The sequence below is a fragment of the Orussus abietinus genome, unplaced genomic scaffold (assembly GCF_000612105.2).
Source record: "Orussus abietinus isolate OABI.00-Male unplaced genomic scaffold, Oabi_2.0 scaffold11, whole genome shotgun sequence".
NCBI classification, from domain to species: domain Eukaryota; kingdom Metazoa; phylum Arthropoda; class Insecta; order Hymenoptera; family Orussidae; genus Orussus; species Orussus abietinus.
The window spans coordinates 253,921-266,653 of record NW_019396016.1 but is presented as its reverse complement, the minus strand read 5'-3'; the positions used below and the strand labels follow the sequence as shown (position 1 = coordinate 266,653).

The 12,733-nt window shown below is 45.6% G+C and overlaps 1 protein-coding gene across 4 annotated transcripts in view; it reads right to left on the bottom strand.

Annotated features, from left to right (window-relative positions):
* Window positions 1–12,733, bottom strand: part of LOC105704060 (elongation of very long chain fatty acids protein AAEL008004) — a 41,843-nt gene that overhangs the window by 9,387 nt on the left and 19,723 nt on the right. For all 4 annotated transcript variants that reach the window (XM_012432941.2, XM_012432943.2, XM_012432942.2 and 1 more), the window contains exon 2: window positions 2,886–3,019. In XM_012432941.2, coding sequence (XP_012288364.1) covers window positions 2,886–2,943 — 58 coding nt within the window. In that variant the 5' untranslated portion in view covers window positions 2,944–3,019. The remainder of the gene's footprint in view (window positions 1–2,885; window positions 3,020–12,733) is intronic.

Genomic DNA, 12,733 nt, shown 5'->3' with positions numbered 1-12,733 from the left:
GCGTGCATGAATTAAAGTCTCCGGAGCGAGGTGTCATGGCGCGCATGGGCCGCTACGCATGGATTTATGAAGAAACGGATGGAGCATAAAAGCTGAGATTTCTGACGAGGGAACTGAAGCTCGAGACGTAAGGAAACGTAGTATTGGCGATCCTTCGATGCAACGCACACATACGTGATTTTGTATCCGCAAACGACGACGGCCAAAGAAAGATGGCCGCCACCCGTTTCTTCCTTTACACCTTCGGTTTCCCTCAACGTTGACACCCGACATCCCTTTCTTCATAAATGAAAATCGCGTCGCAAAGTCAAGCGATCATGCCAAGCAACAGGTGCTTCGATATTAAAAGGATATTAAAAGGATATCCAAAGGAGAAAAAGAAAGAAATCCGCGCGACCTCTCGCCGCCCGACGCGCACTTTCCGCCGCGCAGATGATGCGTCGGCCATATTGGTCCTTTTCCTCTCAACGCTTTTTCAAAGTCAATCTTTTCCTTCCTCCTACGGAGGCTCTCGTTCTTCCCCCCTTAGTGTCGTGGCAAAATCGATGACTCGCGGAATAAATTCGGCCGGGATCTCAAGACGAAGTTGACCTTAAAACTATGCCTCGAGATTAAACCCGACCGACGCGGCGGCCATGTTGGATTCTTTCAAATGGCCGCTGCTTCGCGCGCAGTAGGTATTTCGAACAAGTCGTGGGTTTCGCGATTATAAAGCTACTTTCAAACTCGTTATGCAAACTGTCGATCGCCTCTCCTAATCGAACCTTCGGATCTCCGCGTGACGGAACCCCTTTTTACACGGCCGTGTCCATGCATTTCTCATCGGCCATTTTTCAGCGCGGCGCGGAATTCGTCCTTCTTCGTTCATGAGGATTGCGCGATTATCACGACTTGGGGGACACATTTTTGCCGGTAGTCCCACTATAAATATGTCTACTAAATGAGTCTCGGGACTAATTCTGACTAATTCTCGCCCCCGGCCCCGGGAAATCGATTCGATGTGTCGCTAAACCAAGCAAGGACGCTCTCTCGGTGACCCCAACATAGATACACAGACCGTCCATCTTGGTTTCGCAAGTCGCCGACAAAAATCCTTATCGGGCCTTGCAAAATCGAAGGTAACTCGCAACATTGGCCGAAGGAACGTCGTACGACCTAACAGTGACACGTTTCTTTGCAGAATGCCGTCTAAATAATCCTAGAACAACCTGAGGCAACGTCTAGCTCAACGATCCACATCAACCGATAATTAAAGTTCGTCATCCGGAGGATTATTCGTTATTCAATGCTCCAAAAGAAGTAATGTTATAACTATACTTAGCCTTGCTGCTGTGATTACTATCGCAATTATAGGATATTTTTCTTGCACTTTTTCATACCCACGGCCGATAATGAAAGGGCTCACTTTTTTTTTACCTCGGACAAGGGGCAAAAAAAAGTTTTTTTTTTTTTTCGGAAAATTAAATTCACGGGCAGCGCGTTCTTCCTCAGAGCCTCCATAATCGCGTGTTAAAGTTTCCGATAATTCGGTGCACCCAGTTTGGAGAAAAGTTTTATCAATATTTGAACTTTTTCATGTACGCATGTATCGCACTTTCATATCACCTTAAAGCCGCGCACGCGCAAGAAACCGGACATTACTTCGATTTTGACACGCTCACGAGGATCGACATTCGTCGAGTCGACGGATAGTTATTTATTACGCAATAGGAAGCACTGATTGCACGTTGCTATTTCGACGGTGACGTAATTGCGAGCTAAAAGGCGGTCTATCGCGTGCAAAAAAGGCGTATCGCGGGAGCGCCAAGATTCAGCAGTTCCGAGTAAACTCGCCGTTTGCGAGCAGGTACGGGGATTTAATTTAACACAGGTGCAGCGGAGGAGCGAGTCTTGCTCCTTGAAAAAAACAATCCACCGGCGCGAGAGGAAAGGACCGACCTTTTCGCGATCCAAAAGTGACGTGAGTGACGCACAGCTCTGTTAAAAATACATTGCCCACCGAGACCTGTATTCCACAGGGATTCATTACGAATGCAGTGTACGAGGCACAACAAGAATATGAAATTGTTGACTCCGTGACTGTTAAATACCCCCGGGTTCGAGAAACGTCGATTCTACGTATGCACGCATCTCATTTTGGGCTCTCCGGATCGAGACCGACAGGGTGTAGGTGCATTCTCTTTTTTTTTTCTTTCTTCCCACACCTTTCAGAAAACTCGTTTGAATTCTTGCCTCCAAAGAGATGATAAAAATTTCACGACAGTAATTTAGCGAGGGGTATAACTCTTTTTTCTAGAAGAAAAAATAATCATTTGCGAAGTGATTTAATGGCCAGGGTCCCCGGATCGAGACCGACGAGGTGCACGTGCATTCTATTTTTTTTTTTTTTTCTAATAAAAACTTCATTCCTACAGGAGACAATAATTTTTCAGTAGTGATTTCAATGATTACGTCTTCTTAGAAAGAAAGAAAGAAAATAATCCACGAAGCGAGGTATACTTGTACAAGAACCACGAATCGAGACCACCCGGGCGCAGCAGAAATTCTTCTTTATCTACGCTTCGGAGCAACTATTTAAATATAAAGACTCGTATCTGAAAGGGAAAATAAGAATCTTGCGGCAGTTACCGCAAAGATTGCATGTTTCCCTCTTAGGGAAGAAAGAATTCATAAAGACGCATGCCTGACCTTTCGCATCGCTTTAACTCCTTCTTTCGGAGACGAGGAACGGAAGAACGGAGAATTCCTGGTTTACGACTCCAGGACGAGGCAAAGCTGAGAAAAGTGAGGCAAAATCGCGGATTCGCATTCCTCCTGGGCATAAGGACTAGCTTTTAGAGGCCGTCCGGAAGTCGTACCGAGGACGACTTGGCCGCTACACTTACCCGCGTTTTTATCGAGGATCTCGTGGAACCGGTCCACGTACTGCATTATGATGGACATGGTGCTGAGGATATTCTTTCAAGGCTCCAGAGTCCAATGTTCGACGTTTTCCCTCGCTCCTCCGATGACTCTTTGTCTGCAGCAGAGGAAGATAAAAAAAAATGAACGAGTTATTTTGCGTCCACCTTCAGGAATTTTACGCGTTCCCTCCCAGAAACGAGCGCGTTGCTTACCCCGAGAAAGGTAGGCAAGGTTAAAAATAATTCACGTTCATCCCATTTACTCCTGTGCAACAAAGAGAAACGATTCGGAGTATACACTTTGTAGAAAAAAAAAAAAAGAAAAAGAAACACCTGCTGTTATCAGGGCGTTGGGATTTTCAGCGGGGTAGAGTTCGGGCGAAAGAGAAATTCAAGGTGGTCTGTCGGTGTAAACTCATAGGTTTTTCGTGTTTACGGCCGCGAGGAGCGATTACTGGACAATCTGACGTGACATAGCGCAACAATGTCGCGTTACCGCTCCTACGCTGTGCCTTGCTACATACGTGATCGAGGACGTATTACTTAACGCGTAGGTTCGCCGATGCGCCTCGCCTAGAGCCCGCGATATGTCCTACGACATGCCAAGACCATGTCGCCAGAATCGCTCGATCGAGGAAACCTGCCCCCCCGCCTCGCCGGAAATGGGGAAATATCTACCACAATAAATGATAACGAATTTACGACATAACCTAGCCATCGCGACGTCCCCAGAAGAACGGCTCGCCCTCACTAATCTCCAGAAATCACCTTCCTCCCTTGCACTGAGAAAAGGAAATTCATTTAACCAAAGAAATATTTTCTCCATCCAAACAATGATTACCTGACTCAAATAAATTGCCGTAATTCCGATGAAATGTTGCGATCGATTTATTCGAGTTCAATCGAGTCCAAATAATTATTTCTCTAGTTTAATGAATTTCCTTTTTATTTCTCGGTGTAAGAAAATCCCCAGCTAATACACTGGAGAACAATCTGCGACAAGGAGGTAATATTGAAAATGAAAAATTGGAATTTCGCGATAAAGAACGAATTCTAATAAGGCTTTGAGGATCCTTCAGAGCTGCCTCTACCTAACGTCTTTGCCTAACGATTCTCTGAAGAGGTGCGTTTCCAGGTTCTTCAGGGTCTGCAGAAGAAAATCCCAGGGCGAGTCGAATGACGTACCGCGAGGAAAGCGTTGTTACTTCTGGATACGTGTGTCATGCAAGAAGTGCAATAAAATCCAGCCGTAATGGCGATACGGGGCAGCGACTGCCATTGAGCAAAGAGTGGGTGCGTAAGCGTGTACATAGAGCGACGAAAACGTTTCCTGTATCAGTCTGCAGCGGGGTAAAAGCGTTCTCCGTAATTGTCCGGCGCAGTCAAATGTTGTTCTTGCCGTGGGAATAATGACTTTTCTTACAGGCGTGCATGTGGCCGTCCATGAATCGGTTAAAAAGTCGAGGGGGGGACAAAAAGCCGACGTTTTCCCCCGCCCCTGGAAATACGAGAGCGAAGGCCAAGGATCGTTGGATCTAAATTGGTGGCTTCGAGTCCTCCTCGACTAAAGGTGTGCAAAAGGTGCCTAATGTCCTCCTAATTAAAGAAGGTCCGTAAGAACAATGCCGGCCACCCGAGCTCGTTCTTCGACGGTCGTTCACCACCCTGAGAAATTCTTTCTCTGAATGAAAGAAAATGATTTCCTTGAATCATTGGTCATTCGAATCAAATGGTTTCGGCAGAAGGAACATGTTACTTTCTTGGGTAATTTGGGGGGTGTCACCGCAACGGGGATTTTTGGACAGCTCATGTTAATTGTTGTCTTCTTCCAATTCACTAGTCATTAGGAATGGCATCTTCTGGGCAGCTCGGATTAAATTTTGCCATCCTCCACTCTACTCGTCCCAGAACTCCGGCAGGCAACTTCTTCCCTTCTACGTAGTCGTCGTCGACAATGGAGACTTCTCGCCGAAGACTCTTCTTGCCGGTTTGGTAAGAGCCGGTGGATTTCGCTTTCAATGCAACTCGGAGCAAGCCTTCGTCAAGGCCAATCGACTACAATTCAATAGGTGTCATCATCGTCCGTACAGTGGCACTCTCAGGCGTCCGTCCACGCGTTACGCTCGGTACACGTCGGCCCCGCGTTGTGTAACCGTGAACCGAGTCAAATTGGAGTAATTCGATTCAGCGCCGTCTGCCCGAAAAAGAAAAAAGGAAAGAAAAGGAAGAAATGTCCCCGGGAGGGTTTGGCAACCCGTTAGACCCGAAACGCCTCGGATTAGGTAATGCCGATCGATTCGGCGTTGTTGCACTCGAATGGACTCTACATGACAATTGGCCTACTGACCCACTGTCGAGGTCTTCCGAATGGACAATCTAGTCATCGAAACCACTAAATATAAAAAAAAAATATACATTTCGGAGATATAATGCCTATGGTCGGTTTTACAAAAAGAATCGCGACCCGGGGATTTCCTATTTTGGCTGATCAAACGACGCGAGTACTACTTACGGAAGATGTCGGTATTACGATACAACGTGGACAAAGGATTTCTTATCGATGGAAATAAATCCTGCGCTTTCAATTTTTGCAATTCAGGCACGCAACGTTCAATGATAATCCGTGCATAATTATACGGAATGGGATGTTTTTTAATGGGATAAAGTCTAGGAGACACATTAGCGTATGATCGATAAACAATGAATGGCTATTTAATAAATGTTTGCGAGTAACACGTCTTCGTCCTGTTTGCCATTAATGAATAGATTTTTTTTTTTATGTTTTTAGAGCTTTTGCAGTCCTTAACGAGGGTTCGGCTGATCAATACAAAGTACCTCTACTTAGCAAGGATCTGATGAATAGATGAACAGATGCAGACGCCCGGGTGTTAATTATGCGAAATAATAAACACGTTCGGCAGTGCCTCTTCGAATATCTCAAACAGACTTGGGGATAAATGGACACTTGTTACCACAACACGTTCCCAGGAAACGTTTGATCCTGGCAGGAAGTACTCCCAGCATCAGGGTTTGGAAAAATCGTCAAAACGAGTATCGACCAACTGTACTCGCTTAATAAAGAATATGTTCCACGGTAATTGTAGGAAGTGTCGGCAAGCAGAGTCAACTAACTAATTCAGAACCGTCTCGGCGTGGTTTATTTAATTTGCAATGAGATGCGGCCTGGAATGTCGGCCGACTTCTGGATGGATGCACAGATAGGCCTCAATACTGCAGCCCGTTGATCTCGGATTGATCTTATAAATCGCTGATTGATAAGGAACGACGCTCCTCGATTAGCTGAGAACCTAACCCAACTACGAAGGCTCGAGAGACAGACGTCGATAAATCAGATTTTCAGCGGCTCCTCGAAGCAATCAATCAAAATCAAAAGAGATCTAAACAAGCGTCAATTTATATTCAACACCAAGTTAATTAAGAAAATTCTCAAGAGACAGTTTTTATCAGGCTTACTTATCGCTACCGCTTTGTCGCCCTGATATGAGAATTTAAAAGGCCTGATCCTCATCTGCACTTTACAATTTTGAGTATGAATTTTATCTTTTTAACGATTCCTTTTACGGGCAATGCACCGAGAGAAAAAAAAATGTCCTTGAACCAGAGTAATATTAATTAGGCTCAAATGAACTCGAATAAATCGGATACAACATTTCTTCGGAATTGCGACAATTACATTCAGTTTATTAGAGTCAAATGATTATTCTCCGAGTTAAGAAAATATTTCGTTGGTACCATTCAAAATATTTCTTTGTTTCAACGACACTTCATTTTTTTCGGTTTATGACCTAAGTAGGTGATTATTACCGATTCCTCGGCGAGTTTTCGAAATCCAAGGAATTCCGAGTATCCTCGAAAAGGGGAACAAATAGACGGAGAATCCTCGCCCCTTTCTTTCTCCGATTCATCGAAATTTCTAAGGCCGCGCCACCTCGCCGCGCGTCTCCGTCATCATTGTCATCGGGTGGCGGTCATTGCAAAACGATCGGTGCTCGAACTGTCCAAAACGCGCGGAGCAAGCAAATACTTGAGAATTGCGAAAACCGTATACATTACCCGGGGCAGAAAATGGGCCAGTCTCGGCCAAAGTTACGCAAGTCCCCGGTAAGGAGCGCGTAGGAGTGCGACCGCGGAAAGGAGTCACCTCGAGGAGTCCGGAAAAATAATAAGTAGAGGAGGGGGAGAGATAAAAAGAACATTGAAAAACATATGGCAAAGTCATCGAAGCATTCAAACAAAATGACCAGAGACAAGGATGTCAACTAATCACGAACGGCGGCCGAAGAAAAAACGAGATAAGTCATGTCTCGTATCCGCCTCGAAGCCGCGAAGAAAAATCGACGAAGATTAATGCAAAATCTGAAGTGATCATTTTCCTCGATTATGTATAATGTCGAGGAAACCGGGAATAGGAATCGCCGAGGATTAACGAAATTCCCAAGAGATGACTTTTGTTAAGCGTTTGTAAAATCGAAAGAGCGTCGAGAAGGAACCGAGGAAGATGTCGAAAAAGTCGCAAAGAAATACGCAGGGAGTGTCGGTTTGGGTATTTGGTTGTGAAAGCACCTTAACTCGCGTGCCACGCGGGTCTCCAGAAGCAGAAAGAGAGAGAGAGAGAGATGAAGAATAGAAGGGGAAGTGCAAGAGGGAGAGAGATACGCATATGCAGGCGTTGGTGCCCGCGAGAGAGGCCGTGATAAGGGAAAAGGCGAAACCGCGGAGAGAAGGAGAGGTCGAGATGGAAGGAAAGAGAAAGGGGAGAGAGTCCGAGATGGAGAAAGAAGTGGTGGGAAGGCGACTGGCGAGCTGAAATGTGGCTCACGCTCGATCGGCTCGAATACGCCGGTCGAAAGTGCGAGTGTAATGTAACCATTACGTCGCAACGCGTACGTACGGCATTTAAGTAGTATCCCCGGTTGGTCGATTAAGCGTCGCACACCGGCGGAAAAGCGAAGAAAAAGTCGGCCTCCGGTTTTCCTTTTCCCTTTTCCTACCGCCAGGCTGAATGAAAATGGGTCGCCAAGAGTCGGCCAGGTGAGACATGAACGAGCCCACTTCTGTATTTACTTTGTTTCTTTTCAGAGTGATAAGCCCGACCCGTAAATCGAACAGTACCCTCAGATAAAAAATAGTCTCATTTAACGAGCATCTATCGAGTGTTAATCGACGTTCGTAATCTCTTATACGTCACCGACGACTAACACGTGGTAATGCAGCGGCCGATGCAACCGGTGGCAGGGTATTAAACGCGGGTAATGCAAGTAATCCTTAATTGACAAGGTGAACTGAGAAACAAGGTTTCACAAAACGTTTCGGAAGCAAAAGAAGGAATAGGTGGTCGAGGGCTAACGGGACGAAAAGCGGAAGAAATAAAAAAAAAAAAGAAGAAAAATGGACGGCGAAGTCACCGGTGACTTAATGACTGCCGCTGCACTTTACGCTGGCGGGGATTGCAAGTGCAACGATTAGCGATTGCGCAATGTCGAATCTTCCCGGGGAAGAAAACGGAGATTCGCGCTTCGGGGGGATTCGCCATTACGCGGGTTTAATGGGCGACACTTTTTTTCCGGGCGAGCGTTCCATCGTATCTCGCATTAAGAATGATACGCATTTAGGGATTTTGCCGCTTTATGGGATTCGCCAAAGAATTCCAGAATCTCCGAAATCTTTTTCCACGACTTCTTTCCTAAGTACGAAAGATTGGAAAATGATCCAAGCCTGTTAAGATCAAACTGGTACCTGGGGAGGTGACTTAACGACCGTTACTACACTTTACGCAGCCAAGAGTTGCAAGTGCAACGATTAGCGATTGCGCAATGTCGAATGTCCTTCTCAGGACGAAAATGGAGTTCGCGCCTCGGAGGATTTATCTATCCTCGCTTACAATAGTGACGATTTTTTCGGCATCGCTCGACGACGCGGAAGAATTGTCGCAAGATAAGGCTTCGTCTAAGAATTTAGCATATCTTATCTCGACGTTTCGAGAAAAGAAGCCGACTTGAGAACGACTCATCAGGGGCGCCCGCCGAAGAACGCCGCGCCGCCATTTTGGATAACGCCGCCAATTTCAACGGTTCCTTTCCTAAGTGTATACGATCGGAAACTTATTCAAGGAAAGGTCGAATGGATTCCCTTGATGCGAAATACATTCCCCGGCCATCTCTTCAGGGTTTCAACGACCTCTTCCCTAAAGCCAGGTTTCTGCTAGTCATGGCCTCTAGCGGTCGTCGAACCGCGACGAAGAGCACCAGCGAATGTACGATCGAAGGTCAACGGGAAATAAAGAGGTGTACGAGCGCAAAGAAAGAAAGAAAAAAACTAAAAAAGAAATGTAATAAAGCGGCAGACTGGCAGGTCTGCAGATTTATGCGGCCATAATGGTCGGCATTAATTGGAGAAATTACCATCCGTCAATCCCTGCGAAACTTCGGGACCTAGAACCCCAACGCCCATAAGACAAAAATCACAGTCCCGTATAAAAAAAAAAACCGCCCATCGCCGTTAGAACTGCTTGAATCAATTACTTTAAATCACGGCTGCTAAATTAACCGGCACTCCACCTTTCCCGCGCCTCCCGTTTCCCTCCCGGCGGTTCCAAAGCTGCGCAACGAACGAACAGTCGTTAATTCGTAGCCTGCATTCTTCAGCGACACTAAAACTCCAAATTACAGTAATATGTAAAGACCCCCCTATTGCATCCTCGCAATAATTAACAGTTTACGCCCGAAGGTGCAATTTGCAGTGAAGTTAGCTGCGATGCAACGCGATCATCCAAAAGTGGCGTCCTAACCTCTCCGAGCCAATCCACCAATTTTTCTGATTTCGGATACTTAGTCTCGGGATATTTTATGTATAAAAGAAATTATGAGAATTTCGGGCACGTCGGGAGGGTTGTAACGTGAAAAATGTGGAAAATGTGGAAACTTGGAAATCAACCCTGACCATGCTGCAGTTGCGACCGAGCGAGGGTCATCTCGTTATTGAGATATGAGCTGTGCGTTTTGTCGCATTTTATTATACTTTAAGGCATCTTGTTGCATTTTCCTACGCCCCGGTAGAACTGATACACCTGCAGATACAGGTTACACCTGCAGGGGCGCCCCTGGTGGCAGGCCAGGGCACCTCGGGGACCCGAGCCAGCCAGGCCACCAGGGAAAGTGCATAGCTGCATGGAGTTGCAACTTGCCGAGCTGCTGTAATGCATTAATGGCGAGCACGGGGCGGTGGGGGAGAATCCTCTTATATAACCGCCATATTAAAGTCCTTTCTTGATGGCGGAGGCGAGACAAAACCGAGCGTGGCATTTCGAGAGACCCGATTGCAAAAGATGCCAGCCGCCTCGCTTGGACACATCGGCCCGATACACTTTCGGATCTATCTTTCGGGCTTATCAGTCGCTGAACGGACTCTTATCACTGCGCGAGACCGCACTGTAGGTACACCTTATCTCGTCTATCGGATCCTACTGCAGGTGCCTCGCAGAGTTACAGAATCCAAAGTGGACCTCTCCCTCTTGAATATAATCATGACCCGTCGACGTTGATCCGAAGAAATAAAATCCAAAGTTGATCCCCCCTATGTTGAAATTCCCCCTACCTCAAGATCCACCCAAATAAAGTCTAACGTTAAATGCGAATTTTAAAACAACATGGGAAATCCTACTGTGACAATTCACGATCTGACGACGCTGCCGTGAAGGAATTAAAGAACGAGATAAACCCGCGTTAAAAAAAAATTTATTCCACATCATTTATCGCGTGAAGAAATGCATGTCGCATGACTGGGACACTCCGACATAGGCGAAAAACGAGGAAGTTGTGCGTTTTCAAACCCCCTCTCCTTTCTTTCCCAATCGCCCAGGACGGCGACCGCCAGGAAGACGCTCGGATTGATCGGGGCGACGCGCTGCGTGTTAATTATTAATTAAAGGTTGTAGGAGGCCGCATCACGTCCGCGACCTCCGGCCGCGAAATTTCAGCGCCACTAGTGAGATAGAAGGGGGAAAGAGAAGGTCACTGGAGTGAGTCTAACCTATCGAGGATGCTCCTACATATTATCATTTGCTTTCCTATTTCTTCCGTAAACTTCGGAGATTAAGGCGGTATTAAAGTGGCGTCAAAGAGGTCTCGTTTCTTAAACTTTTATCCGAACCGGGTGTACCGAATCATTTCAAACTTTACAATGTGAATACGGAGGCTAAAGGATCTCCCCTATACCCATGAAATTTCAATTTTTGTTATGAAAAAAAAAAGAAAAAAAAAATTCACGCACGTCAGGACCTTCTTTAGAGTCTCCATATCCACGTGGTAAAACGTCAGAAGATTCGATATACCGAAAAAGAGAAAAATGCTAATTATGACCTGTTAATCGAATAATGGGGATTGCGTTTCCGGCCGCAACCTTCGACGTCGAGATTCAGGAGCCTCGTACAGGTGGAGGGAGGGGTACAAGAAGGCCACTCGAGTTCGTAAACTGAGCACTTACTCGAGGATGCACGAGAGAGACGGACAGCCGATGTATGAGAATGGACATACGAGAATGGTTTTCTTAACGAGGGGAACTATTCGCACCGACCTTGGAGAAGCGTCGTCCATAAGCAACACCTTCGACGATCCCGAAGATCGTGAATCATTCCCGATGACTATTTTTTTTATATTTCTCTCTAGCGACCACGTTGCGCTAACGCATCAACGACCTCGTTAACGAACATTAACGACAACGATCGTTAACGAACAAGACGGGCATTTAAATGCCTCGAGACTTTGGAAATCCGTGACTTTTTTTGCGCTTAAAAGGAGACGCTAAAAGGTGCCTCAATAATTTATGCATAATATCAGAAAGCTGTATTTATATTGTATACGTACACCCTGAGAAAGCACAGATTACTTGACTTTTCATTATATTGTCGACTGGAAGAATTGGTGTTGTTGATTGGAAATAATTTTGTTTACTCAATCTGTAATTCCTTTCGACGTATTTGATGGCAGGATTTTGTTGTAATGCATATTCTTGTGAGTCTAACAACATTTTCTTTCTCGGTGCATATTATATGGATACGTTGGTAAATTAGTTTACGGAATTTAACGGATAATCAGCGAAGTAACTATCCACACTTTGAGGGTCCTTAACTAGCATTCCCCCGAGAGCAGGAAGGAAATTAGCAAACTCAAGTTACCGAGTTACTAATTCTAGGTACATTACACCGGATTCGAAGAATCGCTAATGGTCGACCAACTGAGATCACCGTCGAGATACGTCGTGGCTCGAAATGTATACCTACGAAAGTAGGAAAACCGGCAATGACGAAAAGCAACGCACGGTACGAAAGAAGTATCGAGCGCGACTTAATAGCAGTTAATTAAACGAGTCGGAGTGACGAAATCCGAGGTCGGATAGAATTTTCCGTAATAACTTTCCTCGGTTAAGAGACCGGGTCGAGCGTTTAAGGTGAAGTGAAAGACGCCGAGAAGATTGATCGATCGACATCGATAAAGAAAAAAAAAAAATTCTGCTAAATACTTACATTACCTATATTTTGTATTTGCTAGTATTAGGTTGAGTAATAAGCTTCTGCCATTATTAACGTAACGTAACGTAATTAAAACGGCGAGAACTTGTGCCTCAACCCTAATATACTGACAGCTGTGTCGAATTATATTGGGTATTGTACTAATTGGCAAATTCCATACGTAGTTTCCGTACACAAATTATGAAGAAATCGAGATGTAGCTCCAAAATCCCTTCGATTCGTGGTTTTTGGTGCTCTAATTGACTGCAGAGTGCCACCCTGCGTCATCTGTGATTTCAACGAC